Below are 25,497 nucleotides of genomic sequence, written 5' to 3' on the forward strand. Positions count from 1 at the left end.
CACGTGTGCACCTCTCTGATGACATCACCTGACATCGGTCTTAGAGGAGAGGCCTTGGGCAGGAGTCAGGGCCTGCCTTCCCAGAATGCTACGTTGCAGACTATTCTTGGTTCTCTCATCCTCGGGGTCTCAGCACTGATACCACCTCCCCAGCAATCCTGTCTAAAGTCTCCAATGTCCTCTCCCCATCTACTCAGTCACATATCACCCTGTTCATTTCCATTACCAGCAACTATCAACTCTGTGGCAGGTTCCTCTTTTTTTTATTTACTTGTTTCAGCTGACTTGTTTCTATCCAGCCCACCCCCACAATGGACCTTCAGAACTGGTGCCTGACACATCATGGGAGCTGAGAACCTGCTAGATGAACAGTTGGAGAAACAGCAGAATTTCTCCACAAACCCTAAAGGCAGACTACCCACAGTGTGTGTCCCAACAGTTTGGCCAAGGGTGCCGGGCCTGCCCCCCAGGCTCCCAGGAAGCAGAGTCGGGGAACCAGAAAGCCCGGTTTATTGAGGTGCACCATGTCAGAGGCCCAGCTCTCCTGCTTCTGCGTGGAGCAGTCCTCTGGCCTCTCCCAGACTTTCCCACTCCGGGCTGCCAACGTTCTGCCCTCGCTCTCGGCTAACAGGGAGGTGCTGATGTTCCAGAGCCAAGACACAGGACATAAAAAGGGGCTCCTGGTGGCTCTAGGTTTCAGCTACTTGGCTCTCTGTGGGGTTAAGATTCCAGAGGGCTTGGCCTTGCAGTGCCCAAGAACCTCCACCCCAGGCTGAGGGAGGAGGAAGGTCCCTGGAGGGCCTGGTGCCTGCCCCTGACAAAACAGGGAATAATATTAAATATAAATAATTTATACAAAATGGCTCGTACAAAAAGCTGTGGGGTAGGGGAGGAGGGGCCTCAGTGAGAGGCTGAGATGTCTGGAAAGGACAGTAAAGGGGAAAGATGCCTCAGTGTCTCCTAGTCCCCAAAACAGAGCCCTCTAGCCACCTGAGGACTGGAGGTGGCTCTGGGAGGCAGGTGAGGGCAGAGCAGAGACAAGGGGCTCAGGGGGCCAGGCTGGTGAGCAGAGTGGTGAATTGCAGGGCCCTCCCTGCCAGGTCCGCCACGCACTGCGCCATCTCTTGGGCTGCAGGGCTGGATGGGTAGCCCAGGGCGGCCCCCTTGATGGCCAGCACAGTGGCCCGCAATGCCTGGCCCAGTGCTGTGCCCGCGGCCCCGACCTGTGCTCGCAGAGGGGCAGAGGCTGCCAGGCGGCCCAGGGTATCCCCAACGAACACCAGGCGGTGGGCGGCCACCAGCACCCGCTTGCCGTGGGGCACAAAGAGGCGCGGGGGCTGCTTTGCCTGGGTGCTGGACATCAGGGCCGCCACGGCCGCCTGCAGTGTTGAGTAGTGGCCCCGGCACTGCCCAGCGTAGAAGTGCAGGAGCTGTAGATCTCCAGTGGGCAGAACCAGTGGCTCCCCAGGGGACAGGGCCTCCTAAGGGCGAGAAGAGGGTTCAGCAGGACTGCTTGGCCAGTGCCACTTCCGTTCTTATTTCCTTTCTCCTTCCCTCCCTTTGTTCCTCATGCCTTCCTTTCTCCCTGAGCTCGACCCCTTTGAACTGCACCTTCTCCTATCAGACAATTTAGATTCTCTTAGCGAGTGACAGGAAGATGCCCAGAATTGATGTTTGATAAATCTGGATTCAAACAACCTCAAAAACAAGTCTCTGAACATCATCATTCCTTTATCTCCTTTATCTTCTTTATCTTCCTTTATCTTCTTTATCTACGGGGAGCCTAGTACTACACTGTCCAATGTAAACATAATGCCAACCACATATGCTATTTCAAATTTCCAAGTAGCCACATTAGAAAAGTTACAAAGAAATTGGTACATATTTTGTAATTCCATATATTAAAAATGGTGTAGTTTCAACACTGTAATTAATGTAAAAATTATTGAAATTGCTTTCCATACTAAGTCTGCAAAATCTGGTGTGCATTTTATATTTACAGTGCATTTCAGTTCGGACTGGTCACACTTGGGGATGAGTAGCTGCATGTGGCGTGTGGTCACCACACTGGATCCTGCAGTTCTTGTTTCTGCCTCCTAAGGCTGCAGTGAAGATTAGCTGATCTTCACAGAAAGAGCTGAGAACACAGCACTGCAAACTGTAAGCACCGTATGAGTGCTAACTATTGCTATGATCAGTGCTGACAGGTGCAATGTACTTAGTACAGGTTCTGGCGCTTGGTACAAACGTGACAGATGGTAGCTATGGCGATTAGGACCATTCTAGACCATGAGTCGAGGAGACAGTCTCATTTCCTTGAGACCCAGAGAGATTAACTGGTGGCTTCGGAGGCCCTGGCTTCTTAGTGGTGGAGCTGGAATTAAGAGCCAGGTCTCTTAGGAACCCAGGAATTCACAGTTGGAAGGAGCCTCAGAAGTCACCCGGCCCAGAAACTCTGTCCCCCCCAACTGCTCGGTTTTCTGACTCCTCTCCAACACATTCTTTCCTCTCTTTCTGAATTCCTGATATCCTTTTCGAAGTTCCAGCTCCTTTCTGGATTCTAACTCCTCTCCACCCCAACTGTCCTGTTTCGTTGAACTCTTACCCTCTCCTAAATAGATTTCCCTCGATGCCTCAGTTAAGAATACCCCTTCTTCCAGGTTCCTGCTCCTCCTCCCCTGCCCCCTTCTCTAGCACCAACCGCACCGGGTTACCTGCTGCTCTGGCGGCCCCCTCTCCAGCTGTTCAGGATCCCCTGGGGAGGCCTTATCTGGAGGCCTGGCTTCCTGAACTTTATCCATGCCCTGTGGTAGGGGATAAGGGCCTCAGTGCAGGGGCAGGGGAGCAGGGCAAGGCAGCCCCCGTGGTCTTCCCACTCCTCCCCACTCCCACTTCCTCCTGAAGGTCTCTCCTCCCATCGGATCCACAGCCTCCTGACTCTGGGTCTGGGAGAGCCCTAGTGGCAGGTCAGAGAGCTTGGGGACCCCAGGTTGGGTTGTGGCACTGATACAAATGATGTGGCCCAGTACAGGGGTCACAGGCTACAGGGTGCAGGGTCAGCAGAGGGGAAGAAGGGAATGGAGGAAGCCAGGGTCTGCCTCTGGGACCTCAGGTCTTGACCCCCGTTCTCCTGGAGGCATTCTGGGGGTGCTGACTGAGGCAAGCTCACCTTCAGGTGGACGTAGTCGTACTCCTCAGCCACTGGGATGCCCTCGTACTCGTTGTGGTGTCCTGCCGGGTGGTCCTCCACCTCCCTGCCCTCCGGATCCCCCTCCACCTTGGGGCCCCCATAGCCAGGCAGGCGCGGTGGGGGTGGGGGCAGGGGCCTGTCCTGGATGCTGCCCTTCCGGCCCGCAGCAGGAGAAGGAGCCGGGGAAGGGCTGGGGGCCTCCGGCACAGGCAAGGCAGGCAGGGGGCGACGGGACAGACTCTCGGCTGAGGGCAGCCGGGGTCTGTGTGGGGCTGGGGGGCTTCTGGCCAGAAGGAGGGCCAGGGTGTCCATGTCACTGGAGGCCGAAGCTCCCAGGGGCTCTGGAGAAGGGGGTGTCTCCGGCCCCAGCAGGGGGACGTCATAGATGCCCTCGTCAGCGCCCCCGCCTTCCCCATCTGCCAGCAGTTCCTCTGGTGCTTCGTACAGATTGAGCAGGGCTGATGCTCGTTTCAGGTTGGAAGGGGCAGCATAGAGGGGGGGCCCTGGTTCCCGGCCCCCCTCCCACTCCAGATCTAACTCCAGGTCTGATGGTGACTTTGGGGCCAGAGGCACGTCATAGGGAGCTTCATCCTCTCCAAGGGACTGGGGGGCAACCTGAGCCAGAGGGCGGGCAAAGGAGGCCGGGGAGTCATAGGGGCCATTGGAGGGAACTCGGAGGGCAGTGGGGGGTACGTCGTAGACCTGCACAGGGAGAAGTTAGTTACCTTCAGGCTCGGCAGTGGGCCCCCCACTCCCCTAACCCATCTCCGAGAGCCATCTGTCCCCTGTCCAACAGACACATGAACCCCTGGCCCTCACCTCCAAGGCAGCTCCAGGGGCAGCCAGTTGGGTCCCACCGCCTCTGGGGACCTTGTAGATGGGGTCAGGGGAGGGTGGGCAGGGTCCAGTTAGAGGTCTCGAGGTAGGACAGAGTCGAGCTGGGGGTGGCACCACGTACAACTGGGGGATCGACAGGCAGGAGGGTCAGGTAGAGTGGGGAGCAGGGAATCATAGTGTGCGCATGGGAGGAGCTTAGACACCTTCCAACCCCCTCCCTGTGCCAGTGGAGAAAGAGCCCAGAAAGACTTGGCAGACAGGATTTGAACAGCAGGGTCAGTGCAGGGCTGGGGGTCTCAGGGCTCTTTCTGTCCCTCCTGAAGCAGCAGAGAGGAATAGGTTGTCCAGAATCAGGGTTGGGGGGCTCCAGTGCTCACCTCCTGGTCCTCACTGCTGTGCTCCGGGGCCAGATGTGGTGAGCCTGGCTGGGTAGGGGGCACCTGGGAGAGGCCAGGCTTGGGTGCTGGGCCAGCAGGAAGGAGCTTCACTCTGTTAGCAGGCACGATGCCCTGCTGGCCATGCAGGGAGCAGAGGCACCAGCCATCCAGCCCACCAGCGCCTTCCCTCTGCAGCACCCGCAGAACGTCCCCTCGGCGGAAGGACAGCTCCTGTGGGGACTCAGCTGTGTTGTCGTACAGTGCCCGGGCCAGCTGGGCCTGGTGGGTGAGGTAGGAGCAGGGAGAGGGGTCTTCACACACATCATCAGGTCACGTTACCCCTGCTCAAAACACAGAGCTCCCTGGTTTCCTCAAGCTGAACATGTGACCTCCCGACTCAGCTCTTCCTGATGGGCCCGGCCTGGCTTCAGTACCATTCCCTGCATTCTCGCTCTCTATCCTGTGACCTAGACAAGCTCTTTCCCACCTCAGGGCCTTTGCTCTTCCTTTACCCCTCCCTAACTCTTCAGTTGATTAGACCTTTTCATCCTCCAGATCTTCTTCTTTTCAATTCCTTTATTTTTTACTGTGCTGGGTCTTCAGTGCTGCACAGGGTTTTTTCTCAAGTTGCAGAGGGCAGGGGCCGTTCTCTAGTTGTGGTGCGGGGGGCTCTCATCACAGTGGCTTCTCTCACTGCAGAGCACAGGCTCCACGTGAATGAGCTTCAGTAGCTGCAGCACATGGTCTCAGCAGTTGAGGTTCCCAGGCTCTAGTGCACAGGCTCAACAGTTGCTCTGAGGTGTGTGGGATCTTCCCAGACCAGGGATTGAGCTTAAGTCTCCTGCATTAGCAGGCAGATTCTTACCCCTGAGCTACCAGGGAAGCACCTTCAGTTCTTCTTAAATGTCTCCTTCTCCTGGGACCTCCCTGGTGGTTCAGTGCTTAAGATTCTATGCTCCCAATACAGATAATGCAGCTTCAATCCCTGGTTAGGGAACTAAGATTCTGCAGGGCATGGCCAAAAAATAAATAATGTCTCCTTCTCACTCTTCTCCCCACCTCCTTCTGTGTCTGTCTCCACCTATTACTTCCTTCACATTAGTTTATACTGTTTGTCTGAAGTGAAGTGAAAGTCGCTCAGTCATGTCCGACTCTTTGCGATCCCATGGACAATACAGTCCACGGAATTCTCCAGGCCAGAATACTGGAGTGGGCAGACATTCCCTTCTCCAGGGTATCTTCCTAATTCAGGGATTGAACCCAGGTCTCCTGCATTGCAGGTGGATTCTTTACCAGCAAAGCCTCAAGGGAAGCCCATACTATTTGTCTACATACTTTTTAAAATGGATTTCTTCCCTTGTACTGTTGGCCCTGTGAGAAAAGGGACTATTCTATTCCTAGCCCCTGCAATAGGCTTGACCTGGAATCAGTCCTCCATGAACGTGTGCTGAACGAATTACACAGGGAAATCTTGCAAAGGTCTCCCATAGAATCTCCATCACCTTCCCTGTTTCCCGGTCAGTGTCCCCTACAAGCAGGTTAGATTAAGCAGCTGCAGAGATACCTCATTCTGAGACAGGCTGGGAGAAGTCCAGCCCAGACAGAGCCTCGGCATAATAGGGAAGAAAACAGAAACCAAAGCAATTGTTTTGTTCTCAGTCTTAGCAAGTAAGGTTCTACCAGCAGAGGCTGAAGTTACCATGAAGAGAAAAGTATATATGCTCATGTGTGTGTGTGTGTATTTGTGTAGGGGGTGCTGGTGGCCCAACCAAGAGGAAAGATTTATCAGACTGTTTCCAGTTCTCCTGGTGGGGATATCTAAGCTTTTTCCTTTGAGAGCTATGTGCGTGTGTGCTAAGTCACTTGAGTCGTGTCCAACTCTTTGCGACCCTATGGACCATAGCCTGCCAGGCTCCTCTGTCTGTGGGATTCTCCAGGCAAGAACACTGGAGTGGGTTGCCATTTCCTCCTCCAGGGGATCTTCCCATCCCAGGGATCAAAACCATGTCTCTTGTGTCCCCTGCATTAGCAGGTAGGTTCTTTACCACTAGTGCCACCTGGACACTACTAGGCTCAGGTGAATCACAGACACCAAGTGCGAATTATATATCCAGACACTGAACAAGTGTTTGCACTAATCATCTCATCTCACTTAATCCTCAACCTGATGTTTGGAAAGGAAATTGGAATAGAGAGCTTGGTATGTTGCCCAATGACATACAGCTGGTGCAACGTGATTTGAACTCCAGGCTGTGTGATTCCAGAGGCTGTACTCACACTCTTTTTCACAACCACAAGCATAAGGATCTACTTTTGGGGAGCTCACTGGTAGCCTAGTGGTTAGGATGCCAGACTATCACTGCTGAGGCCCACATTCAATTCCTGGTTAGGGAACCCAAGATCCTGTGAGCTGTGTGGCATGGCCAAAAAGAAAGGATCTCCTTTTTTCTTCTTGTATAGTAACAGTAGTAAAGTCAAGAAGGCCTGTGACATATATCTGGACAAAATTATAATTCAAAAAGATACATGCACCCCTAATTTCATAGCAGCACTATTTACAACAGTCAAGACATGGAAACACCCTAAATGTCCATTACTAGATGAATGGATAAAGATGTGGTGTATATATCCACATGGAATACTATTCAGTATTGGAATGGAATGGAATACTATGGAATTCTACTATAATGGAATACTACTCAGCCATGAAACAGAATACTACTCAGCCGTAAACCCCCCCCCCACACACACACACACACACACACAATGGAATATTACTCAGCCATAAAAAGAATAAATAAATGCCATTTGCAGCAACATGGATGCAACTAGAGATTATCATACTAAGGGAAGTCAGAAAGAGAAAGACAAATATACGACATCACTTACACATGGAATCTAACATATGACACAAGTGAGCCCATCTGTGCAGCAGAGAGGGAATCACAGATGTAAAGAATATACTGCTGGTGCCAAGGGGGAGGGTTTGGGAGAGGGATGGAATAGGAGGTTGGGGTTAGCAGATGTAAGTTTTTATATGTAGAATGGATAAGCAACAAGGTCCTAGGGTAGAGCACAGAGAACTATATTGACTATTGTATGATAAACCATAGTGGAAAAGAACACTGAAAAGGAATGTGTGTATATGTATAAGTGAATCACTTTGCTGTAGAGCAGTAACTAACACATCATTGTAAATCAACTACACTTCAAAAAAAAAAAAGACGATCCATAGCTCAAACAGGATTTAAGTTCATAGGAAGTTTTCACGATGTCCAAGTTCCCTTTACTAGTCACTCATCACTGGACTCTGGTTTCACCAAGTCGTTTGGTAGAATCAGGCCACTCACACTATCAAAATATATATTCCACTTCCAATATGTTTGCTAGTGGCTTACACAGTGATGGTAGAAAACAGGTAGTTAGGCGCTGAGTAGTTAGTACTGAGCAGGTAATCCATGTGGCTTGACTAACATGGTGAAACTTCTCAAGCTCAAGATATCGGGTAGGCTGCATTTGGTCAACAGACACTGGGGGAAGGATGGCCTGCTCAGCCAGAGAGAGTGCATGCTCCTCTTGACTGATATTTCCCTCAGTTGGAGAGGCTGTCCAGCCCTTTATGGCTGGATGAGATTAACAACAAACTGGCTTCTTGCCTGATTCCGAATTCATCAAACCCTTTTCTGCTTACATTTTGACTTCTAAAGGCAATTGTGCCACAGAAAGCACACATGCTAGCCAGATGACACAAATTCCTGGTTAGCTTGGCACTTTTCTTTCTAACTATAAATTAGAAATCAGTGTTTTGGATCTAGGCAGGCAGTTAAGAGCACTGTTTTTAAGGCAGACAGACCTGAGTTTTGAGTCCTGGCTCTGCTGCTTTCGAGCTGGGTGACTTTGGGGAGTCTGTTTAACCTCGCCAGACTCAGGTTCCTCCTTTGTAGAATTCCATATCCATAGCTGAATATCCACTTTCAGATAATAACAGTACTAGCTTCAGAGTTGTTGTGAGTACTGGATGAGACAATGCATCAAAGAACCAGGACATACCAAGACAAAGTTTAGGGCCAGTAAATACTTGAAGAAGATTAGCTGTTATCAGGGTCCTGTGTGTTTCACGAGTATAAATACCAACACTTTCCCCTTTCAAGCAAAAAGAAAGATCTACCTCCTGGAACTATAAAGATGATCAGCTGGCTCCGGAGGCAGCATCTTTATGTCAGAGTACCCCACCTCCCCCTTTCTGGCTCTGAACTAGAGTCTTCTCACCATCATATAGATTGAGAAGCTAAGAGGAGTTTGGTCTGAGAAGGAGTGAAAATCTAACTCATCCTCGAGGGATGTGGGAGGAGGTGAGCAGCCATGCTTCTCTTTCCAGCGTCACAATCCTCCTTCCCAGAATGCCCATTCGGAGGAGTCCAGAAAGCAAGAGGCAGCCTCGATTTCCCTGGGCATCCTAAGGCCTAGGGAAGGGTAGAAAGAGGACACATTTGCTGGGATTCAGGCTACAGGAGTACAAGACAGAAAGCAGGGGCGGGGCTGTGAAGAGCTCCTCCTTGTGTTCAATTTCAATTCTGTCCAATGGGATCAAACCTCCCCTGCAATTGCGGGAATCCAACTAGAGTCGCTGATAGACTGATTGATGATGGGTGTGGCCACCCCAGCTCTACTCCCTCCTCAGGGGCCCAGCTGACTTGTGAGGGAGTGGCTGCCTTAAAGAGGGGTGGCAGTGAGCCACACGTTCCCGGGGAGGCCTCCTCCCACTGTCCCATCATGCCAGCTGTCTCCTCCCTTTGTCCCCAGTCCCAGGAAAGTGGCCAGAGGCTGGGTGACATCACCTCCCCTCCTCTCTCCATTTTCCCTTGCTCTCTGTCTGATCTCCATCTTTTACTCTATTTCCCCTCCTTTCCTCCATCCCTCCTCTAGAGCAGGGCTTCCTTGGGCCTTTTGCCCTCCAGTTTTCCTGGAGTCACCTCCATTCTTTCAGCTCCCTTCCAACCTTTTACTGCCCTCCCAATCACAAACCCCTGCCAACCTCCAGTGGCCATCGGTTCCCACCCATAGCAGAGGAGATAGGACTCAAGCTTGCCCCCTCCCCTCCTTCCAGGGGCAGCCTCCAGAAAGAAAGAGAGGAGAATGGGAAGGGGAGGAGAGAAGGGGAGGCCAGACCCAGCAGGAGTTAGGGATGAGAGGCGAGAGGAGGTAAGGGAAACCAACGTGCCAGAACGGGGACAGAGTCTCCTGAAGAAGCAAGGGAAGAAGGAGCGAGACAAAGAGAAGGCAGAAATAAAAGTGACAGGAGTGCAGGACAGACCGTGGCGGTCTCTGCCCATCAGCCTCCTCTCTCTGGTTGGACTCACCGACGTGGCTATGGCCATGGCCTTGGCCTTCCTCGCGGCCAGCTCCAGGCCAGGCTCGGTTTCGCTGACTTCAGCAGCGGCTGACCCGCACCATGGAGGCGGCCCCCGGCTGCGGCGCCTGAATCGTGGCCTCCCCGGAGGTTGGAGGAGGAGAAAGAAAACCCACAAAACTTCCCAAATGGGAGGCAGCTTGGCCGGGCAGGAGGAGGAGCGGGGCGGGCTGGGGCGTCGCTGCGGGACCTCATCCAAGGGCGCGCGCTCTGCCCCGTCCCCGCGGCCTCCCTGAGGCTGCAGGGTGGGCCAGGCCCCCGGAGCTGCCTGTCCTAGGCCGCGGGGACACGCCAGATCCGCATGGGCCCAAAGCTCCCTTCCAGTGCCAGGACGGGCGAGGAGGTGGGAGCTGGGGCTGCACTCGACGCCTCTCCGGGGCGCTCAGGACGGCCCCGAGGGCAGGGAGAAGCCGCCGGGGCGGTCGGGCTGGACGAGCGAGTTTAGGGGCCAACCTTCCCCACCCGGAGCCGCGCCAGAGAGTGTTGCTCCCGGGGCTCTGCAGCAGCCCGGCTGAGAGGGATGGGGCGGGGGCAGTGAAAATCAAGAAGTTTGTCTCTCTTCAAAGTCGCCCGACTTGGCAGCGGAGGCGAGGCTGGAGCCAAAGGCCTCGGAGAGCAGGGCGGCTGGGCTGGACGACCCCAGTGGCGGCTTTCTAGCCCAACGCTCGAAGCCCCCAAGGCGGGCCCCCGAGCACGCACCCTTGCTCGCCGCGCGCCTGGGGGTCTGGGGGCCCCGGGACCGTGCCTCGCTACGCGCACGCGGGCCGGGCTCGATGGGGCGGGACGGCCTTCCCCACGCGCCCCCCTCCAACCCTCGGCGCCAGCACTCCCGCTCCCACCCTCGGCCCCCTGGCCCAGGACGCTGGCCCCCGCCGCCCCGCTTACACGCACCCTTGGGGGGGCCCCTCTGAGCGCCCCGGGGCTCGTGGCAGCCCAGGTGTCTCTGGGAACCGAGAGAAAGGCCGAAAAGCAAAAGGAGCAAACAGAAGGCTAAGGAGGCGCAGCGACTAGGGCCCTGCGGACTCGCCTGGGAGCGGGCTTGGGGGCACTGAGAGGGCTGGAAAGGGTCCGGGGGTCGCGCGCGGCTTTCAGCCTCAGCCCCCGCTCGCGGCTCCCCTTCCCTCCCCTTCCCAGGCTCCCGGCGCCCTCTGGGTGCAGCTCCTTTCTCCTCCCCTCGGGCCCTCTCGGCTCCGGCGCGGGGCTCAGTCCCGGGGATGAAGAGAAAGGAGGGAGGGGAAAAGGGAGGGGAAGGGAAGGGGCGGAGGAGAAAGGGGGACGAGCCCTCCAAAGGCGGGTGTTGAGTTTCAGCTCAGGACCCTCGGGCTAAATTGCGCGCCCCCTCCCGGCTCCTCTCCCCCTCCAGCTCCAGCCCGACGTCGCGGCGGACCTCCAGGTGGTACGGTTCTCTCCCTCCCCGGAGATTTCGTCTCCCCGTCACGCCCCCGCTCTCGCCCGCCAGCCCCGCGCCTCTCTGCTTCCCTTTCATCAGCCCCACAACTGTCTTTCCTTTGGGAGGGAGCGCGCTCCCTCCGCCTTTCTGGGGTCCTCCGCGGAGCTTCTCTGCTCCCTTGGCGTGGCCTCCGCAGGGATGGCCGGCCAGGGCTCTGGAGCTGACACAGAGTCTAGCCCGGGCGAGGGAACATGAGGCCAGAGCGGCTGGTCCCGGAGCTGGGGGCGGGCGAGCTGGCGGGTGGTGACGCCTCTTACGCTCCTCTGCCAGTCTAGGCCTGTCCCCTGCCCTCACTCTGGCTCACTCCTGCTGCCGAGTGGAGTAGAAGTGGGCACTGCGGACACAAAAGGGCAGGACTCTTTTAGAGAAGCTGGGATTTGGACCCCCAGGAGCTTCAGCTGAAAGGACGAGGCTCTGGTCCCCACACCTGTCGGCCCTATTATTGCTCCTTCGCGTGCCGGCATCTCTCCAGCTCCCCACTGTCTCCCCGCGTTCTTTCTTTTGGAAAGAAGACTTCAAAGCCCCCTCAGGGGCGCTGGAGAAGCCGCCTTCTGTTTTTGAGGTTTCTAGGATTTTAAAAAATGAGATGCCAATCTGGATTGAAAAGCTGTAGCGTATTTTCAATATTTACGTTTAATGCATTAACACTTCAAACACAGTAGACAATGGCTCCATGCACAGCCTCATTTGGAGATAACATCTGAAGTCTAATTTAAGGTCCTTTGTGAAGGTGAGGCCTTGGATAGAGGCTCCCTACCTCCCCTCCCATCCACCCCACCTCCACATTCCACAGGGCCACAAGTCCAGGCATTTGCCAGGAGGGGAGGGAGAGACACCTGCCCCAGCGCCTTCCTCTCCCTATTGCTTGGGCACCTATGAACAAATTCAGACTCCTTTGGGATGGGCGAGGAACTTTTAAATTTTCAGATGCATCTGATGGGAGAGCTCCCTTTTCCAGCTCCAGCCTGGTCCAGCCTCTTTCAGACCCCAGCCCTAGAGGCCTAGCTGCCTGGAATACAGATAATCAGCTACTGGGGAGTGATTGGTATAATCTCTGCCCAGAGGACTGCCAAGGCAAATTGGGGCTCAAGATGGAGGTGGGCAAGAAACCCAGTTCTAAAGATGAATGCTCTGACCGGTGCACGGGAAATAGATAGAGACTGGAAAAGACTAAACAGGAAGGAAGTGCTGGGCCCTGGCAGAACGGTGGTTGGGCAGGTGGGCAAGAAGGCTCACTGCCTTCTTGTAGCTGAGGGTCTAGCTAGTGCCTGTAGCTAGGTGAGGGGAAAGGGAAAGTGAAAGTGAAGTTGCTCAGTCGTGTCTGACTCTCTGGGACCCTATGGACTGTAGCCTACCAAGCTCCTCCATCCATGGGATTTTCCCAGCAAGAGTACTGGAGCGGGTTGCCATTTCCTTCTCCAGGAGATCTTCCCAACCCAGGGATTGAAGCCGGGTCTCCCGCATTGTAGGCAGACGCTTTACCGTCTGAGCCACCAGGGAAGCCCCTGGTGAGGGGAGCAGAGCGCAAACTGGCAGGAAAATGAATCTGTGCTTCTGGAGTGCCCAGGCAGGGAATGGAGCCAGTCAGACTTGGGGAGAGGGGAAGTGAAGTGGAAGGTTGCTCAGTCGTGTCAGACCCCTTTCGAGGCCATGGACTGTGGGCTGACAGGCTCCCCTGTCCATGAAATTCTCCAGGCCAGAATACTGGAGTGGGTAGCCATTCTCTTCTCCAGGGAATCTTCCCGACCCAGGAATGGAACCTAGGTCTCCCACATTGCAGGCAGATTCTTTACTGTCTGAGAGCCATCAGGGAAGCCTAAGAATACTGGCGTGGGTAGCCTATCCCTTCTCCAGGGAAACTTCCCAACCCGGGGATTGAACTGGGGTTTCCTGCTTTCCAGGAGGATTCTTTACCAGCTGAGCTGCCTGGGAAGCCCCGGGGAGAGATGGGGCGGGGGGGGGGGGGCGTGAATCCTGGTTTGTCAGCTGTGTGAAGTTTGTCAAGTTCTGGAACATCTCTGAAGCTCCGTTATTCATCTGGAATAGTGACTTTGGTGAGGTGTGAATACATGTGAAGTGCTTAGCACGATGACTTTCCCTCTTCACCTTGGCTCCCCATGACCCCACCCCCACCCCCAGCTTGTACCTTCACGAAAGCTCCAAGCGTTTCTGTGTCGATGGCAGCTGGAGTCTTCTCCTTGTCCTTATGACTCATCTCTGCCCTCTCCTTTGCGAACAGAGGTTTAATGTGATTCTAACTTGTTCAGGGAGGATTATGGGTCCCAGGTTAGGTTGGAAAAAAACCCAGACTGGATGGGTAGCTAAGACCCTGGGTGGGCGGCTGCCTCAGATGGGGGCCCTTGACTTCGGGGCTTGCCTTTGCCACTGTTCACAGGGTAGAAAGGAACTCCTCCATTGGGTTTTCTGGGTCCCAATCTTCTCTCCCACTCATGTCCCTCCCCAGCAGAGCCCTCCAGCTGATCTCATCCTCATCCTTGGGGTCTTTAGTTGTGACACGTGGGATGTAGTTCCCTGACCAGGGACTGAACCCAGGTCCCCTGCACTGGGAGCAAGGAGTCTTAGCCATTGAAATCCCTCTGCCCACTTCTTCACTTCGCCTCATTCTACACTCTTCCTTAGCTTTTGTTTTCCAACCACATTGTCCTTTCTGTTTCTTAAATGTGCCGAGACTTTCCACCTCTAGAAGTCTGTTGTCCTGTTTCCTCTGCCTGGACCACTTTTTTCCCCAGAACCTTTCCATCATCATGTCAAATTCCACATCTTCAGAATGGCCTTCTCTGACTTTTTAAGTTAACGTTGCCCTCTTCCCCCGCCAATCCCCCACCCCCAGTAATTCCTTATCTCTTAACATTGTCTCACTTTCTTCATAACACTATTATCAAAAATTATCTTGTTTCCTTATTTACCATCCCTCTCCTCCTAAGACATGAGGTAGGAGCCTTATCTGACTTGTCCTCCTCTGCCTTCCTAGCATTTAGAATGGTGTCTGGCATCTAGTAGGTGCTCAATAAATGTTTGGCAAATGGATGAATGAACAGGATGAATGAAATGGATGAATCCTGCAGCCATGACTGTAGGACTGAGAAAGGCAAAGGCCCAGCTGGGGAGGAACCAGCCCGTGGCTAGGGGAGGGAGTTGCTGAGTTTTTTGTCCTGTTCACTCTGATTCTCTGCACGTCTCCCAGGCAAGAATGGGTTCTCTTTGAAGGCAGGCTCCTTTTGAAGGGAGGGGGATCTTTGTAACTAAAGGTGATCCTATAAATAATTAGCAACCGGTGCCATCATGGTGTCCCCATCCGGTCATGGGAATCTGTTCTGAAGGCCTCCATCTGGGCCAGGCAGTCTCCCGTCAGTTGTGGGGTCACAGGGAGGTTGCAATGTGGGGGTGCTCCAGGGCTGAGGACAGCATCTGTTTACCAGCAGGGGGCAGAAGTATTTCTGCATTTTGACCCCCCGCCGCCCTTCGGGCCCCTCAGGTGAATGCACCTGAGCATCCACGCCCCTGCTGAGCCCTGTTCCAGCACTGTTTGAGGGGCTGCTGAGCTGGCTGGCACTTTTGCGCTAGTTGCTCAGTCATGTCTGGCTCTTTGTGACCCCATGGACTGTAGCCCACCGGGCTCCTCTGTCCATAGGATTCTCCTGGCAAGCATGCTGGAGTGGGTTGCCATGCCCTTCTCCAGGGGATCTTCCCAACCCAGGGATCGAATCCGGGTTTCCCACATTGCATGTAGATTCCTTACTGTCTGAGCCACCAGGAAGATACTTTTGCGGCCATCCTTGTTGCCTGCTTCCCCTTCAGCCTCCCCACCAAGCATGCCCATCTCTATGAACAAGGAGAAGAGAGGGCCCTCGGTGAAGAGCTGATCAGAGGCAGGGGCAGGACTTCAAGACAGTGGATGAGAACTTGAATGACTTTCTGAGGAAGGGAAGGACAGCCATCATAGCATCTTTCAGGCTTTCTTGGCCCAGGTGGGATGCCCCTTTTCACATCTTCCCTGTTCTTTCCTGCTAGGGGCTGACCTTGTGTCAGTGGGCTGGGGTGGCATGCTCAGATCTCCCCTGTGGCTGCCAGGTCAGCCCCAGGCAGGGAGGCACCCTTGATATCAGGTACCGGACGAACTTTGCTTCTACCTCCACATTCTCCCCATGGCCACCCCCATCTCTCTACACCCCCAGGGATTCCCTGGAAGCTGAAGTGACTCAGGGATTCTTAGTCACCCCAAGAGGAAAACCCTCTGGAAAATGTGTCTCATGGCAGGGAGTCACCCTGAGGAGACCCACAGCTGCTCCTGAGATAAGGGTGGAGGCTGAGCAACTGCGAGGAGGTGGGCGGGGGCGGGGGGGCAGGGATGTGTGTCTCAAAGGACAGGTTCTGTGTCAGGCCTGGTCATCACAGGGGAGAATGCCCCTCAGCAGTTTTCTCAGAGGAAGTCATGGTACAGAGGCAGGGGGACAACCCAAAAGCCTCTCCTGGAGGAAACATCCCATGTAATCAGTGTGGGTCGTTTGCAGCGTCAGCAAGTGAAACAAGTGTTTGGGATGCCTTCCAGCTCTTTCAAGCATCCTGTCCTGTATGGGGGCCAAGATCAAGAGGTCTGGGCATGTGTCAGCCTCTGAGACTTTGTTCGGTTTGGGGAAACCTGAGGGATCCAGCACTTCTGGAAGGTCTCTGCAAAGCCTTTGCTGGGCTGGGGGGTTGTTCGGGAACACCAGAAGCCACTCTGGGGGCCATGGGGCAGAACTGAGGCTGAGGGAGAGGTAGCCGGAGCCGTGGATCCCAGCCAGCCGGGCTGTGCCTGAGTGGGCAGGAATGCCCTGTGGCCTCGGGCAGGTTTAGGTGAGACGTGTCTAGCCCACACCTGGGTGAGTAGGAAATCCCTTACAGCAGGGGCTTCCCTTCCATCCAGAGGTCACCACAGTGTGGCATTTGCAAACCAGGAGCTTGCTTAGCTTTGGAGTTTTTCAGGGCTGGGAGGGAACCAGTTCGGCTTCCTCCTAACTGTGCAACCTTGATGAGGTTACTCAACTTCTTTGGGTCTCACTTTCTTCATCTTAACATGGGGACAGTAATTTCCATCTCATTGTTTTATTATAAAGGTAAAACGAGCTGATGCATGTGCAGGGCTTGGCACAATCCTGGCACATGATCTCAGGAGCTGAGGGGGTGGATAGAAGTGAGAGGGTGCCTGGGAGCACAGGGCCAGAGAGTGGGCCAATGTATTCCTGGCCCCAGTGCTCTTCCTAAGTGGCCCTGCTCTCCTAGCCATCACCTGTTGATGCATGTGCAGGGCTTGGCACAATCCTGGCACATGATCTCAGGAGCTGAGGGGGTGGATAGAAGTGAGAGGGTGCCTGGGAGCACAGGGCCAGAGAGTGGGCCAATGTATTCCTGGCCCCAGTGCTCTTCCTAAGTGGCCCTGCTCTCCTAGCCATCACCTGTTGACCCTAAGCTCTCACTGCCCGTTCACTTCCGGGCCCCTCAGAACTCACCACTTCTCCCACTTCCGAATGCCTTCTGACTTCATCACGCCTCTATTTTAGGGCTGCTTCGCCCTAAAGCATTCAAAAGATTCCTTATCACTCTGCCATTTAAGTTATTCCTGGTTCCCTTTGTTTATTTCCTGAGTCGTTGGTTACCAAAGGAGTATTTTCTAAGGGAAAGCACATGCAAATCAGGAAACATCACTCTAGAGACGGTGTCTGTATATGAGTGTGTTGGAGTAGAGGGGGGGTGGTGAGGGGATGAGGAGAGTTGTTGAACAAGGATGCAGAGAAAAAGATTGGAGCAAAATAGGCAGAGAGCCCCCAGATGGGTGGCCCCTGACTGACCTGTGTCTTTGCGGCCAGGCCCAGCTGGAACCTTGCCAGAGCACACATATCCTCTCCTGGCCAACAGTGGTCCATGGACCTGTGACAGCAAGACCTTACCCCATGGCCTGAGAGTAGCAGCTCCCCCTGCCATGCTCCTCAACTAGTGAGTAGGGGTGGGGCAGGCTGATCTGGGAGCTGGGTGCTTCTGTTGGCTCTTAGCTAAGGCTGTCGCCTTGCCTCTCTTCTTGGCTCTGCCTTCTCATTTGCGCCATGGGAACAATCACCCACCACTTCTTCCATTAGACCCTGCACATCCAGCCAACAAACTGTTGTAGTCCAGGCCTTTCTGGCAGCCTATGGGGTTAAGCCTGTATCCTGAGTCCAGAGGAGGTCAGGGGATGTACAGGAATGGGAGTAAGTGGCCCTTGAGGAGGGCAAGGGGAAGTTGGGGAGAAATAATGGACATTGAGAAATCATAGATGATTGTGGTCATAGAAGTTGGGGTCATGGAGGATGAGGAAGGGGTCAGAGAACAAGCAGACAGAGGGAAATGTTTACTAAAGTGGAGGATCCTGAGGATACCTGAGAAGAGAGGGAAGAGAAGAGACAAGACCCTGGGTGGGAGCAGCAGGGATTATAGCATCAAGGCCTCTTGGAGAGAGTCCAAGTGATGTTCCCTAATATCGGGTATCAAGTGACCCATCAGAATTCTCACAATGCCTGTTTCCCAAGGCACAGAATAACAGGATATTATTACTTTGACCCTACGCCCAGAAAAGGGCAAAGAACAAAGTTTACTCAATAGGCTTACGACGATGTTAATCACAACTTCCATGAGACTAGCATTTAAAGCAGCTTTTGGAAAGACTTTCAAGTTTTTTTTTTTTGGGGGGGGTTTGTTTTGTTTTTTAATCTCAGGTCACACCCTCCAAAAGGTAGTGGAAATAAATTTGAATAAACAAAACAGGTTTGCTGAAAATAAAACCAGGACTCCCAAACTGCTCCAGTCAAACAGCTTGCACAAGGCCTTACTGTCAGCCAGCGTGGCACTGAGGCTTGGCAAGCAGCATCCAGCATGTACCAGGTTAGTAAGCAGGGGCCTGGCCAGGATGGTGCTGAGTGAGGCAAGAGCAGAGATGTGGCTGGGGATGGAGGGAGCTCTCAGCTTTGGGGCTGCGGACCAGATGGGGCATGAATTAGAATCTCAGAGCACAGCTGGGGGAGGGGGCATGCAGACTAGCTGGGAGCACTTTTCTCACAGGCCTTTTCCTACAGGCGATGGCGTTCTTGGCAATGGTCATGGGAACCCACACCCTCTGTTTGGGGTCCCAGAGGCGTTGCACCCACTGGCCCGGCTGCTGCCCCAGCGAAGGACAGAACCCCACTGAGGAGTGGCTGAAGTGGAACAGTGTGCTCATGCCTCCCCCAGAGACCACCAGCCTCGCCCACCACCCAGAATCCTGCAGTTCCAGCAAGGATGGACCCCTCAACAGCCGCTCCATCGCCCCCTGGAGATATGAGTGAGTCTGCCAGCCCCTGCCCCCTCCTAAACGCTTGCTCATGTGCTGGTCAGGATGTGTGTGAGGGACCAGGGGAGTTCCAGCCAATTCCAGCCTATGCCTCCCTTTTACCTCGGTGAGGTTATCAAGTTTGGGTGTTAGACAAGGTCTAGACCTGACACATTTTTGGTGACCTTGGGCCAATCGCTCAAGGGTTCAAAGCTCAGTTTTTCTCATCTGTAAAGTGAAATTCTATAGCCTGATGATGCAGATCATATGAAACCCTGAAAAATCTAACCTTAGTACAGAAAAGGTAGGTTTTCTTCCTTTCTTCTTCCTCTACTTTTTCCCCTCCTCCTCCCTTTCTATCTTTCCTCCTCCTCTCCCTTCTTCTCCCTTTCCTTCCCCTACAATGGCTGCATTTTTCTAACAAAAATATCAGGGAATAATGTACAATATAGGAACAAAGCAGCCCAATCCCCAATGCTAGTGCTTTGAGCCATGAATGGGTTCTAATTATACCCTCTTTCTGCTCTGGGGGGACAGTTGGGGGGCTGGACCTCCAGGCTGGTTTTCTTTGATCAGGACCTGTCTTATTCTTTCTCCATGTGCTGCCACATCTTATAATTCTCTATTTATGTCATGATGTAAACAAATTGTAGAAAGTACTGAAATTGGGACAGTGAATTAACATACTAAAAATCAGTACTGTAGGGATGCCAAACATAGTTCTCCTCCCGTTTTGTATTCTCATGGGGTATCTGTGTTTCCACCCACTGTAAGTCTATTTCTGGCTTAGCCTTGGCTTTGTGGATGAAAGGAGAAGGTCATTAGCTAGGGAGGGGGCCAGCTTTGGTTGAGACTAAGTCCAAGGTGGAGACTCCAGGCCACTATGCTTTGAAGTGGTCTCAGTAGGCTGGCTAGCTTCTAGACTAAATCTAAAGAGGCTGGGAACCCCTCTGGGGAGGCTGGGTACCAGACGGCTGACTTGGCTGGGGTCTAGACACCTGGACTGTGAACCCTTGATATCCACTTGGGCTGGTCTTCCCTGAAGCACGTGCTTTGCAACATGTGTCGCAAAAGCTGTTCCTCAGAAAAAAAGTGATGATATCGAGTAAGTGGGGGGAAAACTGCTGCAGGCCCCACTCCCTTAGAGGTTCTCAGCATGCTCAGCACATTCACAGCAAGAAGTCTGCAGAGAAGAGCCTATTAAACTCAACGCTTCCTAGAATCATTTGACCACAGACCCCTTCTGCTACAGCGCATTGTCAGGGAATCCACTCTGGGAAATGCTACACTAGCTGAGCCCCAGTTTGCGAAGGCCTGTCTGTTGGGAGGATGGTTTTCCAACCTATTGGCTGTTTCCTACTGGGCTTCTGGAGCACAGACCTTTGGAGCACTGACTTTTCACATCTTCTGGGGGCTATGAAACCTTTTCAGAATAAGTCAATAAGTCTTACAATACACCCGAACATGGGCTTATTATACATGCACAGTTGGAATCTGGAGGATGGGCAGGACATGGCAGACAGTGGCTCCCTCAGGGGAGTGGGGCTGGTGGGAGGCAGACTGTCAGCCTTCACTTCATGCTTTCTTATACTTGGATATAAGAGCAATTTTTACTTTAAAAATTTAAAAATACATATATACTGACAATCACACAAGGAAACGTGATGCTAGAACCCAGCATATGGGTCACTGGAACCACAGCTGGTCTGGTAGAGGCCCCAGTGGAGCTCCCCACCTGGCCCACCCCCCTCAGGGCTCTGGCACCATTTGGAAAGTCACTCTTCCATCCCCGACCCTTGCAGTTCAGGAGAATAAATCCCAGGGGAGAGGGAGTGACTTGTTCACAGCCACCTGGCTTGTGGGCACCAGAGCTGGAAGCAAAGCCACAGGACTGACAGCAGCCCTGGCGTTTCCACCCTGGAGCCTCGCTGCTCCTGGCCGGCCCCTCCCTCCAGCACCTGACTCTTGCCGCCCCACAGGTTGGACAGAGACTTGAACCGGCTCCCGCAGGATCTGTACCACGCACGCTGCCTGTGTCCACACTGTGTCAGCCTCCAGACGGGCTCCCACATGGACCCCCTGGGAAACTCAGAGCTGCTCTACCACAACCAGACCGTCTTCTACCGGCGGCCGTGTCCTGGACAGCAGGGCGCCCACCATGGCTACTGCCTGGAACGCAGGCTCTACCGTGTCTCCTTGGCTTGCGTGTGCGTGCGGCCCCGTGTGATGGCCTAGCTGTGCCGACCATGGCTGGTCCCTGGGCAAACACTGGAGCTGGTTGGACAGCCACCTGCTGTGGTGAACCAGGACACCCAAAGGCACAGCCCCTCCAAAGGACCACGCGGAGCAGCAGGATCTTGGGACAGGATGGGGGACCATGGGGGACCGCACTTTGCACTTTTTGGAGTGGGTGAGAAATGCAGGGCAAATCCAAGGCAGTAGCGGCTGTTTATGGTCCCTGGAAACTGGCATCCTGTCATTTCCTCCTGGGAAAGGTCTTCAAAGCTCTGCTATGTCTGTCTCTTCTTCCCTCCCACCCCCAGCTGCCCTGGTGCAGCACAGGCACTTTCAGACATTTTTCCCTTCACCAGTGGAGAGCCCTTCAATTCATTAGTTTGTTCGCTCCTTCATTCATCAAACGCTTAGTGAGCATCGACTTTGGAGCATCGACCTTAAACCTCCTGGTGGAGTTGCTAGTCTTTTGACATGAATGCTGCTAAGGAAGAGGCTGTTATTGAGCAGGGAGAGAATTGTTCAAATAAATAATCTGTACTTAAAAGTGGCCTAATTTGTCTTTGGCATCCCTGGTGCTTGAGCATCTTGTGGTTCCCAGCCTGGTCCCATTTCCTCCCCACTGTCAGCCCCCACCTGCTGCCCTCCAGAGTTTCCGCTGTGGTCCCCCCATCCTTCCCCTTCCCTGGCTCCCTGGCCCAGCCCTAAACACCGGGGTGGGGGTCAGCCTGCCCTCCTGGCATACTGGAGAAACAGAGGCCCATTGAGGCACTGCAGCAGGCACACAGCGCCCCCTTGTCCCCCCAACAATCTGCCTTTGTCCTCAGTTTTGGCTGCTACAGCTTGGTCCTGAGGGGTGCTGCCAGGGCCGGGCTCCAGCTCCCACCCTCCCTGAAAGGAAAAGGGAGAAAGGATGGTGAGGAAGAGGGTTAAGGTTAGGGAAGGGAGGACGCAAACTTCCTCAGGCTTGGGTTCTCGGGGGCTCCTAGCCTGGCCCATTTCTCGGCTCACCTCGCAGCTCCTCCCGGTTTCTTCGCAGTCCGCCCCCTCTCCCCTCCTGCCTTCGCCCACCCTCGGCGGGTGGGCGGGGTCAGGCTCCAAGTAAGAGGAGAGCTGACCCCTCCCCTCTTCCCCGCCCCTCCTCTTCCACGTGCCTCCTGGGGACCAGTGCAGGCACCAGCAGGGCGCTCTGGGCAGCTGGGTGAAGGCCTATCTGGGCAAGCACCCCCCCCCCGCCCCCACCCCGCGGCCACCCTCTCCGGTCCCCCACGGCAGCCCTGCCCGCTTCACTCTGAGGTTTCTCGCAGTGCCTTTCCTGCTCCTCTCTGCTTCCCCGTCCTGCCAGGTTCCCATCCTCCTGTGTTCCTTCCTGGGCTGGTGGCAGTGGGCGGCTGTACCCGGTGGGCCTCGTGGAGATGTTCAATGCTTGGAGTCGTCGGGACCGGCCCCCCGAGGAGGGGGCAGCTGCAGGGCTCGAGGGCTTCGCTGTGGACAAGACCTTCCTCTCCTCCCTCAAAGGCATCCTGCTGGAAACTGAGCTGGTAACGGCCGCCTCCTTAGCCTAGAGCTTCACCCCCCAGCCCCAGGCCCCTCAGGGCTCACTCCTCAGCAGCTTCCCTCCTCCACCTCTCAGACACCCCGCTTGCCCCAGCGACCCTCCCCACATCTCTTCGCCTGCCTTCTTGCTGCTACTCTACCTGGAAGCGGCAACAGCAGCTTTCAGTGTCTTCAGGAAGGATTGAAGCTAGACAGAGGACCGCTCTCTGGGACACTGAGGGAGTGTGAGGCACAGGGATGGGATGGGACGGCGGTAACACCAGCCGGCCTCCTCCTGGGCCTTAGATGGCCACTTCTCGGCATATCCAAGAAGTTCAGTTACCCAAAAGGGCAGACTTTCTGCAGCCCTGCTTTATCTGTTGCCTGCTCCCTGTGAACATCTGTCCTCAGGAAAGTACCTTCCCTTATTCACTTAGCAAGACCTCAGTGTAAACCTGAGTCTTCGGCATATATCTTGTCCTACATTTGAGAGCTGAGGGGACACACATCTACTCTGGAGCATCTGCCTTCTAATCCTTGCCTCTTGGCATGGAACCAGGGGCTCTTGTCCTTGTTAGAGGAGTTTTAGGCATCCTGGAATTATTATGGGGCATGGGGTACCTCCTGGGGGCACAGGCTGATGTCCCACCACTCAAGGGGCTGGTGTTCCCAGTGCTAAAGGGGAACCCACTCTCTTCTGGATTTCATAGAGTGGTGTTCCCCAGAGCTGTGAAACTTGGTTAAACTGCTGGGGCTACTGGGGCCCCGGAGCAGGGGGAGCCTGGGCTGGCAGAGGTGGGAGGCTGGAGTCGGTCCTTGATGGGCAAAGGCCCTGGGCATGGCTTCTGCCACCAGGGTTGGCAAGACCTCCGAGGGCAGGCGGTGTGCTGGCTGGGGGAGCTTCCTGAAAAGAGGGAGGCAAAGGCCTGTCCGGGCCTGTGTCCCCTTCCTGGTAAACTTCCCACCTTTGGCCCTGCAGGCCCTGACCTTCATCATCTTCATCTGCTTCACGGCCTCCATCTCTGCCTACATGGCTGCCGCACTGCTGGAGTTCTTCATCACACTAGCCTTCCTCTTCCTCTATGCCACCCAGTACTACCAGCGCTTCGATCGGCTGAACTGGCCCTGTCTGGTGAGGGTCCCCACCCCGTGCTGCCTCCCCCACGCCATTCTGGGCCCTTTCTTCTTTCAACATTGAATTTTCCTCTTCCAGCCTCTCTCCTTTTCCTGGGTAAGCAAGGAATCCAGCCCCCATGTCCTATAGTCAAACATGGCTTTGACCCCATCCTTCAGACTGCTCCCCGATGCAGGTCCAGCCCCAGCCCAGCCCCTTGGCTTCTTGTCTTGGTTCCTGTCCCTCTGTGTCCATCTGCGTCCCTCCCCTGGGGAGCTGTGTGAGCTCTCTCTTGCTTTCTGTCTCTCAAGCACCTTATGTTGTGTCCAAGGATATCTCCGTGTAGGGATTCCCAGTACCTGAGGGTCAAGCCGCTGACTAGCCTGGAAAACTTCAGGCTGATGCCGCCTGCCCTCTGCTTCTCTTTGACCCTGCACCCCCAACCCCCAGGACTTCCTCCGCTGTGTCAGCGCCATCATCATCTTCCTGGTGGTCTCCTTCGCGGCTGTGACCTCCCGGGACGGAGCTGCCATTGCTGCTTTTGTGAGTCCAGACCCGCAGAATTCTCCGGCTCCCCCCAACCCCTAGGGACCTCTGGCTGATGGTCGCACCCTTCCTGTGCCTCTGCCCCCACTCAAACTCAAGTCAGTGCTCACACCTTGCCCTGGGTCACCCACCTCCCTCTCCCTGGCCTCCAGTGGCTCGCTGGCCTTTGTTGTGGCATCCCCCTCCTGCTCTCACAGGTGTTTGGCATCATCCTGGTTTCTGTCTTTGCCTACGATGCCTTCAAGATCTACCGGACTGAGATGGTGCCCAGGGCTGCCCAGGGTGAGTGCCTATCCTCTGGGGAGAGGAGATGCCCCCTGCCCCCAAACCCAGCTACCCCCCGCCATGCCCTATCCCACTTGGCTCAATCTTCACAGGGGACCAGCAGTGACCCTGGGGATACCTGGCTTCTGAGCCCAGCCAGAAAGTGGGACAGGGGAGCCCAGACTCATCTCCTTTGGATTCACTAGCTCCCTAGCCTACTGTCTACTGCCTCAGCCTACAGTGATGGAGCCAGGCCTGAGAAGTCACGTGGACTTGTCTGTGGGGGCTAGTCTGGCATTTGATGAAGCTCGGCCAGGGAGGCTGCTTTATGGTCTAAGCGGAGGGTGCAGGAGGAAGCTGGTCATTCCCAAATTAAAAGATTGGAATCCTACTGGTGAATCTCTTTCTTCCTCAGAAATTAGGCAGATCAGGAATGCTAGGAGTATTCATGAGAATGTTGCGTGGAGCAGGTCATGGTCCTTACTCTGGGACCAGGTCTGAACAATGAGCAAGTGGGGCTTTAGACTGAAGATGCTAAGGATATCCTTCAACACAGAATATCCATGCCATGACTCTTGGGTACAAGGCTACCTTGTGGTGAGCCTGGTGGCTGGGCACCCCAGGTCCTGTGTCTGAAAAAGCGCTAGCCTTCCCCAGGTGAATGAAGGCCCACCTGTCCAGCCCTTCTAGTGGGTTGCTTGCCTGGGGCATGTGTAGAGCTCCCCCTGGTGGTGTGGGGAGGACTTGACCCACAGGTCACCAGGGAGAGGTCAGCATCCAATGTAAGAGGGAGATTCCCATGTTGCTGGAGCTGGACAAGCCCTCAGATATCACCTGGTTCAATGCCCTCATTTCACATAAGAGAGGACATGCTCAGTTAGGGGACATGACCTCTTTATTTGTGACAGAGTTAGGGCTGGAGCCCGGGCTTCCCTGGTGGCCCAGCGGTAAAGAATCTGCCTGCAATGCAGGAGACCCGGGTTCAATCCCTGGGTCAGGAGGATCCCTGGAGAAGGGAATGGCAACCCACTCCAGTATTCTTGCTGAGAGAATCCCATGAACAGAGATGCTTGGAGAGCTACAGTCCATGGGGTCACAAAGGGTTGGACATGACTGAATGACTGACCATGCACACACAGGGCTGGAGCCCAGCACTCCTAACGCCCAAACAGGTGTTCTGGATATTATACCGAGCCCCGTGA

General features: G+C 54.6%; 3 protein-coding genes across 4 annotated transcripts; 2 read left to right on the top strand and 1 right to left on the bottom strand.

Moving 5' to 3' along the window:
• EFS (embryonal Fyn-associated substrate) lies at window positions 241-11,556 on the bottom strand. Of its 2 annotated transcripts, XM_018054602.1 has the most exons (7): window positions 9,765-11,556; window positions 8,674-8,867; window positions 4,405-4,683; window positions 4,010-4,150; window positions 3,170-3,892; window positions 2,715-2,804; window positions 241-1,481 (listed from the first exon to the last, which is right to left on the bottom strand). In XM_018054602.1, the coding sequence occupies exons 2-7, from the start codon at window positions 8,677-8,679 to the stop codon at window positions 1,047-1,049; spliced, it is 1,674 nt and encodes a 557-aa protein (XP_017910091.1). In that variant the 5' UTR covers window positions 8,680-8,867; window positions 9,765-11,556; the 3' UTR covers window positions 241-1,046. The 2 variants fall into 2 exon arrangements, with proteins under 2 accessions (XP_017910091.1, XP_017910090.1); XM_018054601.1 differs by lacking the exon at window positions 8,674-8,867 and having other exon boundaries at window positions 9,765-11,554.
• On the top strand, window positions 18,020-21,343 carry IL25 (interleukin 25). The gene is made up of 3 exons (XM_018054603.1): window positions 18,020-18,179; window positions 18,371-18,615; window positions 20,583-21,343. The coding sequence occupies exons 1-3, from the start codon at window positions 18,171-18,173 to the stop codon at window positions 20,836-20,838; spliced, it is 510 nt and encodes a 169-aa protein (XP_017910092.1). The 5' UTR covers window positions 18,020-18,170; the 3' UTR covers window positions 20,839-21,343.
• Window positions 21,882-24,686, top strand: CMTM5 (CKLF like MARVEL transmembrane domain containing 5). Its single transcript, XM_005685243.3, has 5 exons — window positions 21,882-22,376; window positions 23,351-23,503; window positions 23,936-24,028; window positions 24,229-24,313; window positions 24,409-24,686. Exons 1-5 carry the CDS (start codon window positions 22,251-22,253, stop codon window positions 24,420-24,422), a joined length of 471 nt encoding a protein of 156 aa, XP_005685300.1. The 5' UTR covers window positions 21,882-22,250; the 3' UTR covers window positions 24,423-24,686.

Source organism: Capra hircus, chromosome 10 (assembly GCF_001704415.2).
Source record: "Capra hircus breed San Clemente chromosome 10, ASM170441v1, whole genome shotgun sequence".
NCBI classification, from domain to species: Eukaryota; Metazoa; Chordata; class Mammalia; order Artiodactyla; family Bovidae; genus Capra; species Capra hircus.